Source organism: Elgaria multicarinata, chromosome 3 (assembly GCF_023053635.1).
Source record: "Elgaria multicarinata webbii isolate HBS135686 ecotype San Diego chromosome 3, rElgMul1.1.pri, whole genome shotgun sequence".
In the NCBI taxonomy this organism is placed as follows: Eukaryota; Metazoa; Chordata; class Lepidosauria; order Squamata; family Anguidae; genus Elgaria; species Elgaria multicarinata.
The window spans coordinates 171,474,490-171,497,249 of NC_086173.1; the positions used below are offsets into that span (position 1 = coordinate 171,474,490).

At 45.4% G+C, this 22,760-nt stretch overlaps 1 protein-coding gene across 1 annotated transcript in view; it reads left to right on the forward strand.

Annotated features, from left to right (window-relative positions):
• Positions 1-18,985, forward strand: part of LOC134395785 (zinc finger protein 420-like) — a 44,203-nt gene extending 25,218 nt beyond the window's left edge. Inside the window, exons 2-5 of the mRNA XM_063121946.1 lie at positions 12,584-12,704; positions 12,855-12,958; positions 13,495-13,612; positions 16,791-18,985. Coding sequence (XP_062978016.1) covers positions 12,584-12,704; positions 12,855-12,958; positions 13,495-13,612; positions 16,791-18,985 — 2,538 coding nt within the window. The remainder of the gene's footprint in view (positions 1-12,583; positions 12,705-12,854; positions 12,959-13,494; positions 13,613-16,790) is intronic.
• Positions 18,986-22,760: the final 3,775 nt, after the last annotated feature.

Below are 22,760 nucleotides of genomic sequence, written 5' to 3' on the forward strand. Positions count from 1 at the left end.
GGATGTCAGACTGACTGGTCTGTAGATCCCAGGTTCCTCCTTTTTGCCCTGTTTGAAGAAGGGACAACGTTGGCCCTCCTCCAATCATAAGGCACCTCACCCATCTTGCATGATTTCGCAAAGATAATAAACAGTTGTTCTGGGAATTCTTCCGCTAGTTCCTTCATTACTCTAGGATGCAGTTCATCAGGCCCTGGAGATTTGAACTCATTCAAGGAAATTAGGTGTTCCTTGACTATTTTTTTTATCAATCTCAGACTGCAATCCTGCCCCCTCAACTTCTGCGTCACTTTTTCCAGAGGGGTCATAGACCGCTTTTGGGAGAAGACTTCGCCAAAGTAGGAATTGAGCATGTCAGCCTTTTCTTTGTCATCTGTTATCAATTACCCATCCTCGTTAAGCAGTTGAACCACCATTTCTTTCCTTCTGTCTTTTACTATTAACGTATCTGAAGAAAGCCTTTTTATTGCTTTTAGCATCCTTCGCTAATCTCAGCTCATTCTCAGCTTTAGCCTTCCTGACACCATTTCAGCACTTCTGTGCCACCTGTCTGTACTCTTACCATGTGTCCACATGCACGCCAAGTTTCAAGCCCATCCCATCATCCCCTGATTTTGGGGGAAGATTTGAAAAACGGACCCCCCATTTACAAACATGGACTGTTCTCCGACATTTAGACAGATAAAAAAATGGAAGTTGGCAAATGCCATCTAGATCCACATTCATGGCAAGACTCAAGCCCATCCCCTCATCCCCTGATTTTTGGCGGGTCTCTAACCTCTAATGCACCACAAATAACCCCAATTTACACCCCTTTCAATATCTCCGTCAATTTGCACGTTAGAAACCTCAAACTTGGCACCATGATAGCTTATCCAGGGATACACATGGATGCCAAGTTTCAAGCCCATCCCATCATCCCCTGATTTTTGGGGAATTTATAAAAATTGGACCCCCCATTTACAAACATGGACATTTTGACAGATAAAAAAAATGGAAGTGGGCACCCCCACAGATGCCATCAAGATCTACATGCACGCCAAGTTTCAAGCCCATCCCATCATCCCCTGATTTTTGGCGGGGCTCTAACCTTTTAACTCACCCCAAATCAAGTCCCATGCTACAACTATGTCAGTTTGCACATCAGAAACCTCACGTTTGGTCTCATGACAGCTTATCCATGTGTCCACATGCACGCCAAGTTTCAAGCCCATCCCATCATCCCCTGATTTTTGGCGGGGCTCTAACCTCTAACACACCACCCATAACCCCAATTCACACCCCTTTCGATATCTCTGTCAATTTGCACGTCAGAAACCTCAAACTCGGCACCATGACAGATTATCCATGGACACACATGCATGCCGAGACTCAAGGCAATCCCATCATCCTCTGATTTTTTGGGAATTTATGAAAATTGGACACCCCAGTATCTCAGGGATTTAAAGCTGCAGACAGCACAATGGGCTTTATTCATGGCCATTTCAAAGGAAATCACAACATGCCATGAATTGGGGAGTAGAGATAAACCTAAATATGAATCTTCTTCCACACTTGAAAAATTGATTTGGAACTTCCAAAAGTCTAAGTAAGCGCAGGAAGGACTTCTTCCCTGAGTCAAAGCAACACACACACAAACCATCCCTGCAAGGTGGGCAGGGGAGGAGGGAGGGAAGGCAGGCAGGCAGCTGACATTTCTGGGGGCACAAGGAAGTGAGCCAAGGATAGTTTCAAAGCCAGTAGTGCATTGCAAACCATCCCTGTGAGGTGGGAGCAGCACAGAGAGATGCCTTTTCTTTTGCATCCCATAAGTATTAGGAGGCTAAGAGTAAAGCTTTGTGATCCTTGCTTCAGAGTTGATTTACTGCACTGTGATCACAGCCATTACTAAACAACAAAATAATGTTAATAGCAGTACTACTAATTAATATTAATAGCAACAACAACAATAAGGAGTTGAACCAGCCTGCCTGACTTCACTGAAGAGAAAAAGCCAGGAGAGCTTGGGCTAAATAATATAAAATGGAATTAATAAATAAACAAAGGAGGGGTGGAATTAAAAGCAGTAATGTTGCTGAATAAACAAGAAGAATTTTTTTTAAAAGGCTATATCTGTCTTTCACCAGTAAGAGGGGAGTGGACGTGCCCAGGGGTAGGGGGATATGCCAATTTGACTGGCCCTGTCTAGGGACCAGTCTTTGAGAAGCAAACTTTCACTTCAACTCATGAGAGGCATTATCTCCACGGGTTTACCTTTGGAGGATTCTGATAACCCTCCAAGGGCAGGAGTGTGCACTGGGCACGTCCACATGCCCTAGGGGAGCTCATCCCCTTGCACCACATCTATTCAATTGTTCCCCAAGGTTATGGTGGGTTAGCAGTGCTGTGTTTCCTATCTGTATTTATGTGCTTAGTATATGATTTCAGGTTGTGTTTGTGCATTTGGTGGGGCTACTGTTTTAAAAAAACACTGGGAAAAGTCCGTTCAGAGTAGAAACAGAAGTTTCCCAGGATCCCAAGTTATCCGTTTTGCCTATCCCCTCCTCCAACTTTGGGATCATGTGATCATGACCGGGAGTTGACTCTGCCCCTCAGCACTTCGAAAAAGGTACATTTTCCTGCTTATTTTATCCTATTTTCCAAAAATTCTAGCAAGCGAACCGCAGCACGCAGAGAGCTGAGAGGGCTCAAAATGACCCCCAGCCACGACTCTCTAAGCACACGAAGTTTCAGAAAGATAGCTTAAAAAACAACACAGTTATCCCCTATTCTTTTCCGCAATGCAATCCTATGGGCGAAATTTTTCAAAATGGCGATCGGATCATCCTGCGGAAAGAGTAGCGCTCTGCTTATGGGCGCTTCTCTTTGCCTTGCTTCTAGGGGTCCGTGGTTCGCTTCTACTCCGCCTCTGGGCAAGGAGGAGCAGGCCAATTCGCTTCTAATTCGCCAATTCTAATCAGAGCGGAGCACATCCCTAATTCATAGGGCTTTGTTTCCAGACCCCTGATCATCCTGGTTGCCCTCCTCTGAACACACTCCAGCTTGTTTGCGTCCTTCTTGAATTGTGGAGCCCAGAACTGGAAGCAATACTCTAGATGAGCCCTAACCAGGGCCGAATAGAGAGGAACCAGTACCTCACATGATTTGGAAGCTATTCTTCTATTAATGCAGCCCAAAATAGCATTTGCCTTTCTTGCAGCCATATCGCACTGTTGGCTCCTATTCAGCTTGCGATCTACAACAATTCCAAGATCCTTCTTGTTTGTAGTATTGCTGAGCCAAGTATCCCCCATCTTGTAAATGTGCCTTTGGTTTCTATTTCCTAAATGTAGAACTTGGCATTTATCCCTATTAAGTTTCCTTCTGTTGTTTTCAGCCCAGCACTCCAGCCTATCAAGATCACTTTGAAGTTTGTTTCTGTCTTCCAGGATATTAGCTATCTGCAGCCACCATGCACAGTCCTAGTAGTGAAAGAACTCCAACACATTTCAGCCCTCAGGTCCTTCTTCAGGGGTCTTTGTTGGAATGCAATGGCTATTGTTTACTTCTGTGTTAGTACGATTGGTGGTGGTGGTGGTCCATATTGTGACTCTGTACTATATGAAGTGCCAAAGAGGCACACAACTACTCCAAACACCAATAAAAGGTGATAATGATCAAATAACCCATTTTTTACAATTTATAGAAATATATAAAAACAACTGATGTGTCTCAAAGTGGTTAACAATCACAAAGTTGGGTACTATACCTCCTCCGAGTGCCTACTCCAAGGGAAGCTCAGAGGATGGCAACAAGGGAGAGGGCCTTTTCAGTGGTGGCCCCCCGACTGTGGAATGATCTCCCCGATGAGGCTCGCCTGGCGCCAACATTGTTATCTTTTCAGCGCCAGGTCAAGACTTTTCTCTTCTCCCAGGCATTTTTAACAGCATTTAACGACGTTAAGTTTGTTTTTAATGGACCCCACAATTGTTGTTTTTAAATGGATACTGTTGTTTTTATACTGTTTTTATGTGTGTGTGTGTGTGTGTGTGTGTGTGTGTTTAAATTGTATACTTTTAATGTTTACTATTTTTAAATGTTGTAAACCGCCCAGAGAGCTTCAGCTGTGGGGCGGTATATAAATGTAATTAAATAAATAAATAATAAATAAATAAATAATAACCAATAATATATATCATATATTCAAGAGTACAAATCTAATACAGTCCAACAATATTACAGACTTTTATAACATTTAGCACCTGAGACAATACCATCAGAATAATATATGTACAGAAATAGGGTTTCTTCTCATTTTCTATTCTTATCAGCGTTGTCAAAGCATTGAATGACAGGAATTTGCAATTAAACTTCCCGTTTTCACTGTTCCAGCTTCTTCGGACTCAATGCTATAGAGAGAAGAGATTCATTACAAAATTATCAACATTAGTTCTAACCCTCTTTATAGTTAAGGATACCAGATACTCGTTTCCACAGTAGCGTGAGAACACTCACTCACCCATATCAGTTAGAGCTGTTTCTGTCTCGGGGAAACAATCCCTCCAGTAAAACTACAGTAAAACTACATATTTTGCCTACAGTGTAGATTATTCATTTCTCACAACACTTTCGACATTTGAATATACCACGAGAAGCTTGATTTATCTCAAGGCAAGAGAGATGGTACCAGTCCTGACATGCTCCCTCGCACAGAACCATGGTGTCCTCCTTGGGTTTCTTGCACTGATCACCCATTAAGCACAAAGACCAAGATGAAGTGTAATACTGTTGTATTGCTGAAGACAAGAACTGTAGAGAATGTTCCTTTGGGTGATTTTCTAGAAACAGGACTTAATTTCTCTCTGATTTATTTGCTTCTTTATTCTCTGCTGCTGTCTCTGCATTAAACTTGGCCGTGGAAGAAGTGATTTGTGCTTGAGAAGTTCATTTGCAATCCATTGCCGTACAGGCACCATGTCTGCTGGGAAAGGGACAGGTGAGCCACTGCATAGTACATGTGCAAAGAGACATACAAAAACACCACAGTTGTAAGAGTCCTTCAGAACCGGTATAACAAGTGGTGCATGAATGGCCCATTCTGCCCAATTGATGGGTGAAGTGGACTGCATCTCTATAAATGCTTGCAGCATGTAAGTGTACTTTGAGGCAATAGTAGGTGTGGAATCAAGATACAAAATAATTCTCCACTTGAAGAAAACAATCATTAATATCCAACGAGATCTGTGTATGTTGGTGGGAATGAGCCAGACATCCTTTGCCATGACATCTGAGTTTATTCCAAAGTTATATACACTAGTTGTATACCCATTTAATTCCAGAGACTGCATAATAAATGGTTATCTGAACGTGGTTTGGGGGCAACATTTAGAGCTTTTTACATCTGTCTGACCTAGTAATGTGTGTCTGGTGAGTTTGGTTGACATACTTCATTGGGAAGTTGCTGTTACAGCCTGTTTTGCGCAATACAGACTTTTGCCCGGAACAGGTATCTGAACGTGGTTTGGGTGCAATATTTGGAACTTTTTACATCTGTCCCACCTAGTCATGTGTGTCTGGTGAGTTTGGTTGACTTACCTCATTGGGAAGCTGCTGTTACAGCCCGTTTTGCACAATACAGACTTTTGCCTGGAACAGGTATCAGAACATGGTTTCAAGGCAACATTTGGAGCTTTTCACATGTGTCCGACCTAGTAATGTGCGTCTGGTGAGTTTGGTTGACTTACCTCATTTGGAAGCTGCCGTTATGGTCCGTTTTGTGCAATACAGGCTTTTGCCTGGAACGGGTATCGGAACGTGGTTTAGGTGGGGACGGTGTAAAAGCCGGAACGGAACGGAACAGGCCGGAACAGCCCCATTATATTAAAAAACCATACCAAAAACAGTGGCATGTGTTAGCAACACTTGAGAACAATATTTTAGGATTAAAACCATACCAATATTATATCACTATTAACCCCAAAACGACGTCCGGAACAGAATGGGATGGCCGGAACGGCCACTAGGGAACGAGCGATAACAACCAAACTCACCAGTCATGCATAACTAAATGGCAGGGATGCAATAAGCCACAAAAGTTGCCATGAAACCACGTTCAGATACCCGTTCTGGGCAAAAATGTGTATTGCGCAAAACGGGCCGTAACGGCAGCTTCCCAATGAGGTAAGTGAACCAAACTCTCCAGATGCACTTGACAAGGTGGGGCAAATATAGAAAGCTCCAAAAGTTGCCCCGAAACCACGTTCAGATACCCGTTCCTGGCAAAAACACATATTGCGCAAAACCGGCCGTAACGGCAGCTTCCCAATGAGGTAAGTGAACCAAACTCACCAGATGCACATGACAAGGTGGGGCAAATATAGAAAGCTCCAAAAGTTGCCCCGAAACCACGTTCAGATACCCGTTCCGGGCAAAAACGTGTATTGCGCAAAACGGACCGTAATGGCAGCTTCCCAATGAGATAAGTGAACCAAACTCACCAGATGCACATGACAAGGTGGAACAAATATAGAAAGCTCCAAAAGTTGCCCCGAAACCACGTTTTGATACCCGTTCTGAGCAAAAACACATATTGCGCAAAACGGGCCGTAACGGCAGCTTCCCAATGAGGTAAGTGAACCAAACTCACCAGAGGCACATGACAAGGTGGGACAAATATAGAACGCTCCAAAAGTTACCTCAAAACCACGTTCAGATACCCGTTCCGGGCAAAAAAGTGTATTGCGCAAAAAGGGCCGTAACGGCAGCTTCCCAATGAGGTAAGTGAACCAAACTCACCAGAGGCACATGACAAGGTGGGACAAATATAGAAAGCTCCAAAAGTTGCCCCGAAACCACGTTCAGATACCCGTTCCGGGCAAAAACGCGTATTGCGCAAAATGGGCCTTAACGGCAGCTTCCCAATGAGATAAGTGAGCCAAACTCACCAGATGCACATAACTAGGTGGGGCAAATATAGAAAGCTCCAAAAGTTGCCCCGAAACCACGTTCAGATACCCGTTCCGGGCAAAAACGCGTATTGCGCAAAAACGGGCCGTAACGGCAGCTTCCCAATGAGATAAGTGAACCAAACTCACCAGATGCACATAACTAGGTGGGACAAATATAGAAAGCTCCAAAAGTTGCCCCCAAACCACGTTCAGATACCCGTTCCGGGCAAAAACACGTATTCCGCAAAATGAGCCGTAACGGCAGCTTCCAATGAGATAAGTGAGCCAAACTCACCAGATGCACATAACTAGGTGGGGAAAATATGGAAAGCTCCAAAAGTTGCCCCGAAACCACGTACAGATACCCGTTCCGGGCAAAAACATGTATTGCGCAAAAACGGGCCGTAACGGCAGCTTCCCAATGAGATAAGTGAACCAAACTCACCAGATCCACATGACAAGGTGGGACAAATATAGAAAGCACTTTTTTTGCCCGGAACGGGTATCTGAACGTGGTTTTGAGGCAACTTTTGGAGCGTTCTATATTTGTCCCACCTTGTCATGTGCATCTGGTGAGTTTGGTTCACTTACCTCATTGGGAAGCTGCCGTTACGGCCGGTTTTGCACAATACATGTTTTTGCCCGGAACGGGTATCCAAACGTGGTTTCGGGGCAACTTTTACAGCTTTCTATATTTGTCCCACCTTGTCATGTGCATCTGGTGAGTTTGGCTCACTTATCTCATTGGGAAGCTGCCGTTACGGCCGTTTTTGCGCAATACGCATTTTTGCCCGGAACGGGTATCTGAACGTGGTTTCGGGGCAACTTTTGGAGCTTTCTATATTTGCCCCACCTTGTCAAGTGCATCTGGTGAGTTTGGTTCACTTACCTCATAGGGAAGCTGCCGTTACGGCCCGTTTTGCGCAATACACGTTTTTGCCCGGAACGGGTATCTGAACGTGGTTTGGGGGCAACTTTTGGAGCTTTCTATATTTGTCCCACCTTGTCAAGTGCATCTGGTGAGTTTGGCTCACTTACCTCATTGGGAAGCTGCCGTTACGGCCGGTTTTGCGCAATACGCGTTTTTGCCCGGAACGGGTATCTGAACGTGGTTTCGGGGCAACTTTTGGAGCTTTCTATATTTGTCCCACTTTGTCATGTGCATCTGGTGAGTTTGGTTCACTTATCTCATTGGGAAGCTGCTGTTACGGCCGGTTTTGCGCAATACGCGTTTTTGCCCGGAACGGGTATCTGAACGTGGTTTCGGGGCAACTTTTGGAGCTTTCTATATTTGTCCCACCTAGTTATGTGCATCTGGTGAGTTTGGTTCACTTATCTCATTGGGAAGCTGCCATTACGGCCCGTTTTGCGCAATACACGTTTTTGCCCAGAACGGGTATCTGAACGTGGTTTGGGGGCAACTTTTGGAGCTTTCTATATTTGTCCCACCTAGTTATGTGCATCTGGAGAGTTTGGTTCACTTATCTCATAGGGAAGCTGCCGTTACGGCCCATTTTGCACAATACGTTTTTTTGCCCGGAACGGGTATCTGAACGTGGTTTCGGGGCAACTTTTGTGGCTTATTGCATCCCTGCCATTTAGTTATGCATGACTGGTGAGTTTGGTTGGTATCGCTCGTTCCCTAGTGGCCGTTCCGGCCATCCCATTCTGTTCCGGACGTCGTTTTGGGAGTTTTGGGGTTAATAGTGATATAATATTGGTATGGTTTTAGTCCTAAAATATTATTCTCAAGTGTTGCTAACACATGCCACTGTTTTTGGTATGGTTTTTTAATATAATGGGGCTGTTCCGGCCTGTTCCATTCCGTTCCGGCTTTTACACCGTCCCGTTTAGGTGCAATATTTGGAACGTTTTACATCTGTCCCACCTAGTAATGTGTGTCTGGTGAGTTTGGTTAACATACCTCACTTGGAAGCTGCTGTTCCGGCCCGTTTTGCGCAATATGTGCTATGCGAGGAACGGATATCGGAACACAGTTTCTTTGGATATTTTGTGGCTTATTGCATCCCTGCCAGGGAGTTACGCGTGACTGGTGAGTTTGATATCGCTCTACAGAAGTAGCCATTCCGGCCATCCCATTCTGTTCTGGATGTTGTTTTGGGAGTTCTAGTGTTAGCAGTGATATAATATTGCAATGGTTTTAGTCCTAAAATATTGTTCCCAAGTGTTGCTAACACATGCCACTGTTTTCGATTTTTTTTTTTAATGTAATGGAGTTGTTCCACCCTGTTCCGTTCCGTTCGGGCTTTTACACCGTCCCTCTTCTGCAGCCGGCGGACACACGTTGCACGGAGGGGCAGGCGGAGAATCCCAGGCTCCTTTGCTTTGGGGGGTGGGGAGGAAGTGTGGGGCGGGAAGGGTAGGGCCTCATCCATCCTTGGCTCTTCACCGGCCTCTCTAGAACCCAGCACCTTCTCGCTCCCTTTAACCCTCGGATTGAAACCACGCAGCAAAGCAAAAGAGCCGCAGAGACGCGGACCTGGGAAGGGGGCTCCCCCCACTTCCCGCCCCACAATTCTCCCCTCCCCTCCATAGGAAAGGAGCCTGGGATTCTCCCCCTGCCCCTGCGTGCTTCGTGGGTCTCACCTGCCGCCTCCTGCAGAGGAGCAGGTGAGTGCAAAAGGCAAGGGGGTCCCAGGGGGTGGAGGGGGTGCAAAGAGCCTCCCAGGGCAGGAGCAGAGAAGGGAGGGAGCCAAGGGCAGGTTTGGGGCAGAGTGTGGGTGGGAAGAGAAAGACAAAGCCCCCTGCCCCACCCAGGTTGGATGACCCACTTGCAGCCGCTCCAAGAGACCCCTGTCTTGCACCTCCTTCTCTCCCCATAACTAGGGGATCGTGGAAGGGAAGGCTGGAAAAAGTTGGGGGGGGGGTCTGGGAGGGACACAAGAGGAAAGGTCCCGGGTGGGGAGGAGGAATATCCCACCTGTGGGCAAAAAACTGTCCTGGTGTCCTGTTTGCATTGCATTTTTTGTTTTGTTTCCCTGATTTAAACTTTGATCTTGAGCAACTTCAGTTCCCCCCAATTATTTCATTTTACTCACTGGTGAAGCTTAGACTTCACTGCCCTGTTTCCATTTTAAAACACCCTCTCTTTCTACCTGGGTTCATTATTCCTAACTAGGCTTTGCCGCGTTCTACACCCTGGGTTCTAAGAGGAGCCTCTTCCAACTTTCCTCTGGGTCTGCAACATCCTCTTCTTCAGATCCCTGCCTGGGATGGGGAGAAAGACCTTCCTTTTAATTCCACGCCATCCCTGCTGTCTTTCCTTCCTTGTCTGCAAAAGTTTGGACTACAGTGTTATGAGGTTGGAAGCTTTTAACATTGCATTGAACTAGTTTGGACTGGTGGAAGTTTAACTAGAGCTAAATAACACTTCAACTGCTGCTAGTTGGGCCTGGAACTCTTTCCATGTTGTTTTCGAACAGGACTTGGCAAGAGTTAAACTGTACTGTATTTTGCACAGTATACGCAAGTATTTCTTTGTAATCCTTGAATGTTTCACATTTCGTCCTTTTGCATTTACCTGCTTTATAAACCATTTATATCCTAAGGCTTTTTGTATGACATGTTTCATTTGTTCAACAAGCTGAAAGAGTATTCACTGATTTCTTGTTTAGGTTTTAAAATAACTTTCACACACTTTCATCTTTTAATAGCCTTAAGTCAGCTCTGGTTACACTTTCTCTCCCATTCGGGCAGAGTCAGAACCTCATTTTCAATCAGGAGCCTGGTTCCTGTGGCACCAGGGTTGTGGAGTCCCATTGGAGACAGGTCCTGGGTATTAAGTTGTCCACAGCTGTATCTCATTCATGCACCTCTCCATTTTAATTCCTACAAGACAGCCCTTGCCTGAAGAGAGAAATTGGCAGCCAAGGAAGGAGACCTTTTGAGTCCTGGTGGGAGCGGAGATGGAGATGAGAGTCAAGGTGGAAGAGCAAAGCTTTGCTGGCCCTGAAGCAGGAAACATCAAGGAAGGGAGCATTGGACGGCCCTGGGAAAGAAGAGTGCAGGAGAACCAGCCTGGGAGCAACACCGTAGAGTGCCAGAGCTTCAGGGGGTTCCGCTACCAGGAGGCTGAAGGGCCCCGAAAGGTTTGCAGCCGATTCCACCACCTTTGCTGCCAGTGGCTGAAGCCAGAAAGGAACACAAAAGCTCAGATGATGGATCTGGTGGTCCTGGAGAAGTTCCTGGCTGTCCTGCCCCCGGAGATGGAGAGCTGGGTCAGAGACTGTGGAGCAGAGACTAGTTCCCAGGCGGTGGCCCTGGCAGAAGGCTTCCTCCTGAGCCAGGTGGAGGACAAAGAGCAGGTGAGAGCATTTCATCCTGATGACTCTGAGGGAGTAAAAATTGAAAACTGCCCAATTCCAAGCAAATGGAAGGACAAACATTAGTTTTGTCTCACAAAGCTTTTAGAATGCTTCCAGAGTGACAATAAACATGTAGTCAGGGCTGATCTGGTGGGCATTGTCTATTTGGACTTCCAAAAGGCTTTTGATAAAATCCCCCACCAAAGACACCTGAGCAAACTTAGCAGCCGTGGAGTAAAGGGAGAGGTCCCCTTATCGATCAGTAATGGATTAAAGAACAGAAAGCAGAGAGGAGGAATAAATGGTCAATTCTTCTGATGGAGAGAAGTAAACAGTGACCTGTAGAGGGACCAATTCTTTTCATTTCATGAAAAGCATGACCTGGAATCAGGAGTTAACAGTGAATTGGTCAAGTTTGCCAATGACTTCAAATTATTTACAGCGGTTAAACTAAATGGATGCCGTTCTCCCAGGCCTGTTTACTTCAGGTAATATTACCCGCATGGAACAATTACAAATTTCTCGCTGATAAGCATTTATTTATCACATTATCAGTAGCTAGGGAGACCATGTGAAAAGGAGGACAGGGCTCCTGTATTTTTAACAGTGGTATTGAAAAGGGAATTGCAGCAGGTGTCATTTGTATATATGGGGAACCTGGTGACATTCCCTCTTCATCACAACAGTTAAAGCTGCAGGTGCCCTGCCCTCTTTTAAATCTGGTCACTCTAGCATAGCTCCTGCAGCTTTAACTGTGGTGATGAAGAGGGAATTTCACCAGGTTCTCTATATATACAAATGACACCTGCTGAAATTTCTATGCAACTGTTAAAGATACAGGAGCCCTGTCCTCCTTTCCATAGGGTCACCCTATCAGTAGCCCAATTTCTTTTGGATGTCAAGAAGCTGCAGTCCTGCCAAACTAAGAAATATGTCATACTATGAGCCTTATCTACTTTAGATCGGAGTGGTCAAACTTCTTGGAGGAAGGCAAACCCAGATTGTTTTTAATCGTTTTGTTGAATTTGTAATATTTATATAAATGTACGTTTTGTTTTGGGAAAGGTCTGCTTGAAGTTGACTGGTTGGTTTTCGGAGGGTGTTCAAGCACTTTGCTTATGCTAGGGTTGAACTGTGAGCCCCAACTCACACAACCTTAGGGAAAGACACGATTTAGTGTGCTCCGTGGTTTGGACCATAGATCATCTCTAGAAGGAGCCCTGAAATACAAATCGATTGGGAAACGCTGCCCTTGGCCATGACCTGACCCATTTCTTTCCTTCCCTAATCATTCTTCTCTCTCTGGGATCCTCTGTCCTGTTCCAGGTCCAGGGGATGTTGGCCAGAGCACCCACAGATTTCCCTGAGGCAGAGAAGGCTCCACTGGGCGCCAGTCAGAGGCCCCTGGGCAGATGGACTTTGCAGGAGGGTGATGGAGGACCCTCCTCCCTGGGTAAGGATTAGTGGAACATATTTCTCCAAGGTCTCCATCCCTCCCTTACTCCTGAGGTGCATGAGCTGATATGTTGTTTAGTAACTTGGGCAAAAAGGCAGTGCTTAAGAACGTTAACTTATCTTCCAAACTTCTTTGCCTTCTTCACAGGGAGCAGAAAAACCAACAGAGAGAGTGAACTGATCCTGGGGGATCCTTCTAGGACTCCTTCGCTTGGTGGTAGAGTGGAAGCGGTTTCTGGGCAGCCTGGGCAGGTAGGGTAGTCCTGGGGGTCTCTGTGGTCTTTTAAGAACTTACCCCTTTAGCCTTTGCTCTTCTCCCAGATGGCTGCTAGGTAAGCCTTGAATAGGGTGACCATATGAAAAGGAGGACAGGGCTCCTGTCTCTTTAACAGTTGCATAGAAAGGGGAATTTCAGCAGGTGTCATTTGTATATATGGAGAACCTGGTGAAATTCCCTCTTCATCGCCACAGTTAAAGGTGCAGGAGCTACACGAGAGTGACCAGACTTAAAAGAGGGCAGGGCACCTGCAGCTTTAACTGTTGCGATGAAAAGGAAATTTCACCAGGTTCTCCATATATACAAATGACACCTGCTGAAATTCCCTTTTCAATACAACTGTTAAAGATACAGGAGCCCTGTCCTCCTTTTCATATGGTCACCCTAGCCTTGAATGTCACTCATGAAGCTCAGGCATTCAGAAGGAGGACCTCACCATCCTTGTCTTCATGGATTGCTACATAATGCTTAAAGAGAACATCATTTCTTCTTCTTCTTTCAGGGTCTGGTGACCTTTGAGGAGGTGGCCGTGCATTTCTCGGAGGAGGAGTGGGCTCTGCTGGATCCAGGCCAGAGGACTCTGCACAAAGAAGTCATGGAGGAGAATCGTGGGATCCTGGCCTCTCTGGGTAAGGAATGGGATTCCTCTGAGTAAGGCTTTGTCTTTGCTTTCTTGACAAATCGTGGAAGGTGGAATTTCAGCTCATCTTTTTTTGTGTCAGTGCATAATACAAATGCCATTGAGGACAACAGTACCTGGGCCACATTCCTGGGATTCTCTAGTCCAGATTAAGCTGACTGGGTGTTGTACATAAAGCCTTAAAAGTACAGGTAAAATCCTCACATCCACTCCATCCTTTACCTGCTTGTCTTTTTATAGGCTCTATGAGATGTGGATGCTTGTTTTGACTTTGGAAACAGCAGGATGTCCCTCCAGTTGGGGCTTCCCATTTCTAAGAAGTGGCCAAGACCTACGCTATTGGCATCTGATCGGCAGTTGCCTTATTAATATGAATTTAGGGCAAGGTGTAAAAGCAGCCAATACGGTCCAGTAGCAGACTGATCCTTCTTCCAAACAGGATCCTTCCACCTTCATTCCACCGCAGCTGCCTTCCTCTGTGCAGGAGTTACAGGATCCGGCCATCCATCCTTTGGCATTTTCAGGGCTGTTTTGAACTTCTGCATGTTTAATTTGTGTTGAAGGGACTCCACTGGCTGCCTGTTTGCTATGGGGCCAAATTTAAGGTTGTTGCTAGTATCTAAAGCTCTAAAGAAGTTGGGAGCTGGGCAGCTGAGAACCTGCCTTCTCCCCTAAAGACCCATTTGGTTCTTGGGGCCACCTGGTGAGGTGGTGCCACGTTCCTTTGAGGTTTCTTCTGTGATGTCCATTCTGTGGAATAATCTTATCCCCTGAGATGAGACAGGCACTGACAGCTCTGTTTTATATGCATGTTGAAGCCACATCTGGTCCTGGACACTTGTGGTTGTGCCCTGAGTCTCCTCCTCCTTGGTTGCATGTCCCTCTTTCAATCTCTTCTCCATGGCCCCTTTGTGTCTCAGCTTCCCAGGGAGTTCCCAAGGCAGCCAAACCAGATTCTTTCAGTGTTCCCCTTTTTTTCCTTCTCACGGGAATAGTTTGTGTTTGTGTCCTCAGAATTTAAGTTTTGGGGATCTCCCATCCCTCTTGAACTCCGTTTTCCTTCCTAATTTCCAGCTATGGGATCTGACCTAAACTTCCTCTGAGCTTTCTGAAATTGGCATTCTTAAGGTCCAGTGTCCATGCCAACTGAGCTTCCTTTTCAGAGCCCTCACTGTCATGGATTCGGAGATGACACAGTCACTTCCTCCCAAAGTTCCTGCCACTTTTACTTTTTCCACCCATTCTTCCATGTTGGTTACAATTAAGTCCAGAACAGCAGATCAGCCTGTTGGTTCTTTCACCTACCTGAGAGTTAGATTAGCAGAAGATGCCAGGAGAGCTGAAACATCTCCATAACTACCACGACTTGCCCGTGTGAACCTTTTGTCACCTTTTCCAGGAAAGTATAATCCATGTCTTCTGACTGGCTGGGTGGTCTGGACAATACCGCCACAGCCATAACAGTCTTAGAATCATAGAATCATAGAATAGCAGAGTTGGAAAGGACCTACAAGGCCATCAAGTCCAACCCCCTGCTCAATGCAGGAATACACCCTAAAGCATCCCTGACAGATTGTTGTCTAGCTGCCTCTTGAATGACTCTAGTGTGGGAGACCCCACAACCTCTCCCTAAGTAACTGATTCCATTGTCATACTGCTCTAACAGTCAAGAAGTTTTTCCTGATGTCCAGGTGGAATCTGGCTTCCTTTAACTTGAGCCCGTTATTCCATGTGCTGCATTCTGGGAGGATCGAGAAGAGATCCTGGCCCTCCTCTGTGTGACAACCCTTTAAGTATTTGAAGAGTGCTATCATGTCTCCCCTCAATCTTCTCTTCTCCAGGCTAAACCTGCCCAGTTCTTTCAGTCTCTCTTCATAGGGCTTTGTTTCCAGACCCCTGATCATCCTGGTTGCCCTCCTCTGAACACGCTCCAGCTTGTCTGGGTCCTTGAATTGTGGAGCCCAGAACTGGACGCAATACTTGTTTCTCACTCTTATCTTTACCTAATTGTTTTCAACCCAGTTTCCTTTCTCAGAATCATGGGTTTCCCTGCAAGCATCGACGTTCCTTACATATAACTCTACTGCTTCCCTTCCCTTCCTATCTGGTCTATTCCCTTTGAACAAGGTCTCCCTTTCAATGGCTATATTCCATTTATGAACCTCATCCCAGCAGGTCTCAGTGATGCACATCGGATTGTACCTACCTCCCTGTATTCAGATTTCAAGTTCACCCTGTTTCTCCCCATTCTCTGTGGTTTAGTCCATGGACATCAGAGGCCATGGTTAGGTTCAAAACTGGAACCAGAAGGTTCAAGCATATAAGACCGATTCTGGCCTGCTTGCATTGGCTGCCTATATGTTTCCAAGCCCAGTTCAAGGTGCTGGTTTTAACCTATAAAGCCTTATACGGCTTGGGACAACAATACCTGACGGAACGCCTCTCCCGACACGAACCTACCCATACACTACACTCAACATCTAAGGTCCTCCTCTGGGTGCCTATCCCGAGGGAAGCTCGGAGAGTGGAAACCAGGGAGAGGGCCTTTTCAGTGGTGGCCCCTCAATTATGGAATGATTTCCCTGATGAGGCTCGCCTGGCACCAACGTTGTTATCCTTTCGACACCAGGTCAAGGCTTTTCTCTTCTCCCAGGCATTTAACATTATTTAACAGCAAATGCTGAGTTTTTTAACTGACCCCAGAATAGTTGTTTTTAAATGGATATTGTCTGTTTTTGTTTGTATTTTATGCTTTTTATGGTTTTAAATTTTATATATATGGTGTTCACTGTTTTTAACTTCTGTATAATGCCCAGAGAGCTTCAGCTATGGGGCAATATATAAATGTAAATAATAATAATAATAATAATAATAATAATAATGCTACCTCAGACTTCCTAGTTCCCAGTGAAATAATCGGCTAAATGCATTTTGGTTTTACAGTGTGATAGATAGATACAGATATTTGAGCTACTTTGTAAAAGTTATTATTTTGTATATATATTATACACAAACACACACACAATGTTGTATGCCACACTAGTTGTCAATTCTAATTTGAAAGCATCTGCCTCTACACTAAGTTTTTTTTTATCCAGCTAACCAAATCATCAAACCATTCAGTTTGTTCCCCAATTTCAGATGGATTTCTGTTTGTATTCTTTCAGGTGAGCGCAAGGAAAATGGCGTACACCAGAGGAGGAAAACTGGAGCTGAAGAGAAGCAGGGAATCAAGTCCATTTCTTTTGAAGGGTCAGACGTCTGTGAAACTCCCGTACTAGAAGAACCTTTTGAACAAAATAATAGGAATATGCACAGTGAGAAGAGACAGCGGAAAGGCTCAGGGAATGTAAAGACTCAGAAGATACATCTTAGCAAATGTCAAAGATTTTACACAGGGCAGAAAAGATTTCAATGCTTAGAGTGTGAAAAGCAATTCAGGTTCAACTCACAACTTAACTTGCATAAAAGAATTCACAGAGGTGAGAACCCCTATGAATGCTTAGAATGTGGAAAGAGCTTTGCTAACTGCACAGGCCTAAAGCAACATCAGAGAATTCACACAGGTGAGAAGCCCTATAAATGCTTAGAGTGTGGAAAGAGCTTTGGTCGTAGCACAAGCCTTAAGCGGCATAAAAAATTTCATACAGGGGAGAAGCCCTATAAATGCTCAGAGTGTGGAAAGTGCTTTGCTGACAGCACATATCTTAAAGTACATCAAAGAATTCACACAGGGGAGAAGCCATATAAATGCTCAGATTGTGAAAAGAGCTTCATTCAGAGCTGTGATCTTAAGCAACATCAGAGGACTCACACAGGGGAGAAGCCCTTCAAATGCTCAGAATGTGGAAAAGGTTTCAGTTGCAGCATGAGCCTTAAACACCATCACAGAATCCACACAGGGGAGAAGCCCTTTCAATGTTCTGAGTGTGGAAAGAGCTTCTGTCAGAGCAGCCAACTTAAAGTGCATCAGAGGACTCACACGAGCGAGAAGCCCTTTCAGTGCTCAAAATGTGGAAAGGCTTTCAGTTACAACAGAAGCCTTAAACACCATCAGAAAATCCACACAGGGGAGAAGCCCTATCAATGCTCAAACTGTGGGAAGAGTTTTTCTGACAGCACATATCTTAAAGTACATCAAAGAATTCACACAGGGCAGAAGCCATATGAATGCTCAGATTGTGGAAAGAGCTTCATTCAGAGCTCCAACCTTAAGCAACACCAAAGAATTCACACAGAGGAGAAGCCCTTCAAATGCTCAGAATGTGGGAAGAGCTTCAATCAGAGGTCCCACTTCAAGCAACATCAAAGCACTCATGCAGCTGAAAAGCCCTTTGAATGCTCAGAGTGTGGAAAAGATTTCACCTGCAGCTTAAGCCTTAAATTTCATCAAGGAATTCACACTGGGGAGAAGCCCTACAAATGCTTAGAGTGCAGAAAGAGCTTTGTTCATAAAACACTACTTAAGCGGCATCAAAGAATTCACACAGGGGAGAAGCCCTATAAATGCTCAAGCTGTGGGAAGAGTTTTTCTGACAGCACATATCTTGAAGTGCATCAAAGAATTCACACAGGGGAGATGCCGTATAAATGCTTGGATTGTGGAAAGAGCTTCATTCGGAGCTTTGACCTTAAGCAACACCAAATAATTCACACAGGGGAGAAGCCTTTTGAATGCTTAGAGTGTGGAAAGACCTTTGCGCACAGGACAGTACTTAAGCGACATCAAAGCACTCACACAGGGGAGAAGCCCTATAAATGCCTAGAGTGTGGAAAGCGCTTTGCTGACAGCACATACTTTAAGAAACATCAAAGTATTCACACAGGGAAGATGCCATGTAAATGCTCGGATTGTGGAAAGGGCTTCATTCGGAGCTTCGACCTTAAGCAACACCAAATAATTCACACAGGGGAGAAGCCCTTTGAATGCTTAGAGTGTGGAAAGACCTTTGCTCACAGGACAGTACTTAAGCGACATCAAAGCACTCACACAGGGGAGAAGCCCTATAAATGCCTAGAGTGTGGAAAGAGCTTTGCTGATGGCACATACTTTAAGAAACATCAAAGCATTCACACAGGTGAGAAGCCCTTTCTATGTTCTGAGTGTGGAAAGAGCTTCATTCGGAGTGGTGAACTTAAGCAACACCAAAGAATTCACACAGGGGAGAAGCCCTTCAAATGTTCAGAATGTGGGAAGAGCTTCAATCAGAGGTCCAGCCTCAGGCAACATCAAAGCACTCATGTTGCTGAGAAGCCCTTTGAGTGTTCAGAGTGTGGAAAAAGCTTCCGTTTGAGCAGCCACCTTAAGTTGCATCAAAGAATTCATGTAGGGCAAGAAGCCGTACAGATGTTTAGAGTGTAGAAAGAGCTTTGCTGACAGCATAAATCTTAAGGAACGTCAAAGAATCCATTCCGGTACAAAGCACTATAAATGTTGAGTGTGGAAAGAGCTTTGATCAGAGCATAGATGTAAGGCGACATCAAAGAATTCACACAGAGGAGAAGCCCTTTGAATGCTCGGATTGTGGAAAGAGCTTCATTCAGAGCTTCGACCTTAAGCAACACCAGAGTACTCACACGGACGAGAGGCCCTTTAAATGTTCAGAATGTGGAAAAAGTTTCCGTTTGAGCAGACACCTTAGGTCGCATCAAAGAATGCATCACAGCACAAGGCTTTAACAGCATCACAGAATTTACACAGGGGAGACGTCTTATCAGTGCTCAGATTAACTTCTTACTGGGGGATAGATTGCACCAGGTTTCTGAAAGGGTGGCCCAGTTTGCCTTCAGAGTAGCAAATTTAAGGAGTGGAATTTGCAATAAGCTGTTCTTCATTGGTGAGTAAGACATTACAGTTGGGTTTCAACATTATTTTAAGCTGATGTGTATTTTACTTTAGTTTCTATGTGTCCTGTTTCTTTGTATTGGCTTTTGCTACACAAATAAAATTTGTATTTTATTGCTAACAATGCTGAGAGCGTGGGAAGAGTTTTTCTGACAGCACATATCTAAAAGTACACCAAAGAACTCACAAAAGGGAGAAGCCCTATAAATGCTCGGATTGTGGAAAGAGCTTCAGTTGGAACTGCCACCTTAAGTCGCATCAAAGGACTCACACAGGTGAGAAGCCCTTTAAATGCTCATTGTGCAGAAAGAACTTTGCTGACAGCACATACCTTAAGAAACATTTAAAAATTCACTCCAGTGAGAAGACCTATAAATGCTTAGAATGCACAAAGAATTTATCTTGCAGCTCAGATCTTAAACGATATGAAAGAATTCACTCAGGGGAAGAAGCCGTACAAGTGCTTGGACTGCAGAAAGAGTTTTGCTGACAGCATAATCTTAAGGAACGTCAAAGAATTCACTCTGGTATTAGTTTGATAACGGCAATAGGTTCACCTATCTCCACATTTAGCCTTTTAAGGTTTATATATGGGATTAGATGTTGAGCTGCAAAGGAATGGACCAGTGAGAATCATAGAATAGCAGAGTAGGAAGGGGCCTATAAAGCCATTGAGTCCAACCCCCTGCTCAATGCAGGAATCCACCCTAAAACATATCTGACAGATGGTTGTCCAGCTGCCTCGTGAATGCCTCGTGAATCCCACATTCCTGGGATTCTCTAGTCCAGATTAAGCTGACTGGGTGTTGTACATAAAGCCTTAAAAGTACAGGTAAAATCCTCACATCCACTCCATCCTTTACCTGCTTGTCTTTTTATAGGCTCTATGAGATGTGGATGCTTGTTTTGACTTTGGAAACAGCAGGATGTCCCTTCAGTTGGGGCTTCCCATTTCTAAGAAGTGGCCAAGACCTACGCTATTGGCATCTGATCGGCAATTGCCTTATTAATATGAATTTAGGGCAAGGTGTAAAAGCAGCCAATACGGTCCAGTAGCAGACTGATCCTTCTTTCAAACAGGATCCTTCCACCTTCATTCCACCGCAGCTGCCTTCCTCTGTGCAGGAGTTACAGGATCCGGCCATCCATCCTTTGGCATTTTCAGGGCTGTTTTGAACTCCTCTATGTGACAACCCTTTAAGTATTTGAAGAGTGCTATCATGTCTCCCCTCAATCTTCTCTTCTCCAGGCTAAACCTGCCCAGTTCTTTCAGTCTCTCTTCATAGGGCTTTGTTTCCAGGCCCCTGATCATCCTGGTTGCCATCCTCTGGACATGCTCCAGCTTGCCTGCGTCCTCCTTGTTTACATGTATGCACAGGACGTGCTTGCAATGTGCTTTTCTTAATTGTGATGGTTGTACTTCATTCGTATTCTGTATCTGTACGGCTAAAGCCCCTTGAAGTAGACAACACTCAACATGTTTAGAATCGTATGTTTATAAAGCAACACTTAACGTGTTTGGAATCGCATGCTGAGTTTGATGTAACCCTGACCCATATTCCTCATCCACAGCTAACTCTGTACCCCCCAGTTATTTCCCCACCTTACATCACCCCCACCTTACCATCTCAGCTACCTTTTCCCACCCCAAAGGTCTCTCCCTTCATGTCCAGTGCTGCTGCTGGCCTAAGTCACTTCGCTTTTGAAGTCCAATGGGACTGTGTTGAACTTCTTGAGTAATTTTCCACTCAAATACATATATGGAACTTGATAGCACTGGGCTCTCTGTTCCCAATTGGTTTGACATGCAGAGCAACACCTTCCTCAGTACGCCTGTCCCTCTTTTTCCCTGCAAGGAAGTTCCTTGCAAGCAAGCTCTCAGCACTGGGCATAAAAAGTAGTGGGAGAGGGGAAAAAATCTCTGCACTGTGTGCCCCAAAATCTGCCCCGGAGGGTTGAAGGGGACCTGGTTCCTCTCTATTTGGCCCTGGTTAGGCCTCATCTAGAGTATTGCATCCAGTTCTGGGCTCCACAATTCAGGAAGGACGCAGACAAGCTGGAGTGTGTTCAGAGGAGGGCAACCAGGATGATCAGAGGTCTGGAAACAAAGCCCTATGAAGAGAGACTGAAAGAACTGGGCAGGTTTAGCCTGGAGAAGAGAAGATTGAGGGGAGACATGATAGCACTCTTCAAATACCTAAAAGATTGTCACACAGAGGAGGGCCAGGATCTCTTCTCGATCCTCCCAGAGTGCAGGACACGGAATAACGGGCTCAAGTTAAAGGAAGCCAGATTCCAGCTGGACATCAGGAAAAACTTCCTGACTGTTAGAGCAGTACGACAATGGAATCAGTGACCTAGGGAGGTTGTGGGCTCTCCCACACTAGAGGCCTTCAAGAGGCAGCTGGACAACCATCTGTCAGGGATGCTTTAGGGTGGATTCCTGCATTGAGCAGGAGGTTGGACTCGAAGGCCTTGTAGGCCCCTTCCAACTCTGCTATTCTATGATTCGAGGATCAGAAGTCTGGAAACAAAGCCCTATGAAGAGAGACTGACAGAACTGGGCATGTTTAGCCTGGATAAGAGAAGATTGATGGGAGACGTGATAGCACTCTTCAAATACTTAAAGGGTTGTCACACAGAGGAGGGCCAGGATCTCTTCTCGATCCTCCCAGAGTGCAGGACATGGAATAACGGGCTCAAGTTAAAGGAAGCCAGATTCCAGCTGGACATCAGGAAAAACTTCCTGACCGTTAGAGCAGTACGACAATGGAACCAGTTCCCTAGGGAGGTTGTGGGCTCTCCCACCCTGGAGGCCTTCAAGAGGCAGCTGGACAGGTCGATTCCTGTATTGAACCATCTGTCAGGGATGCTTTAGGGTGGATTCCTGCATTGAGCAGGGGGTTGGCCTTGTAGGCCCCTTCCAACTCTGCTATTCTATGAGTCTATTCTATGAGTCTATCCAAACCCTGCCATTGCTGATGAAGAATCCTTCTTCCCATCAACACCTGGGCATTCTGTGAAGTTCTTTTTCCACCAGTGTGCCTCTCAGCGCTCCTGATGGGTTCTAGATCATGAATGAAACCGCTCCTCTTCCAGCCACAATCCTTGAACGCGATTCCACCCTACCCCATGTTTCAGGATGTGACCGACCTGACTGCCGCATAGGTGGAGCTGAGCAAGCCAAATAAAGTGGCAGACGGATGACTTGCTGTGCTTGAACGACCGCCTTTCCTGGGGTAAGAGCCAAGTGCCGACAGGACTCCTGAGAGCCTGTCCTGCCCTGAGCAGG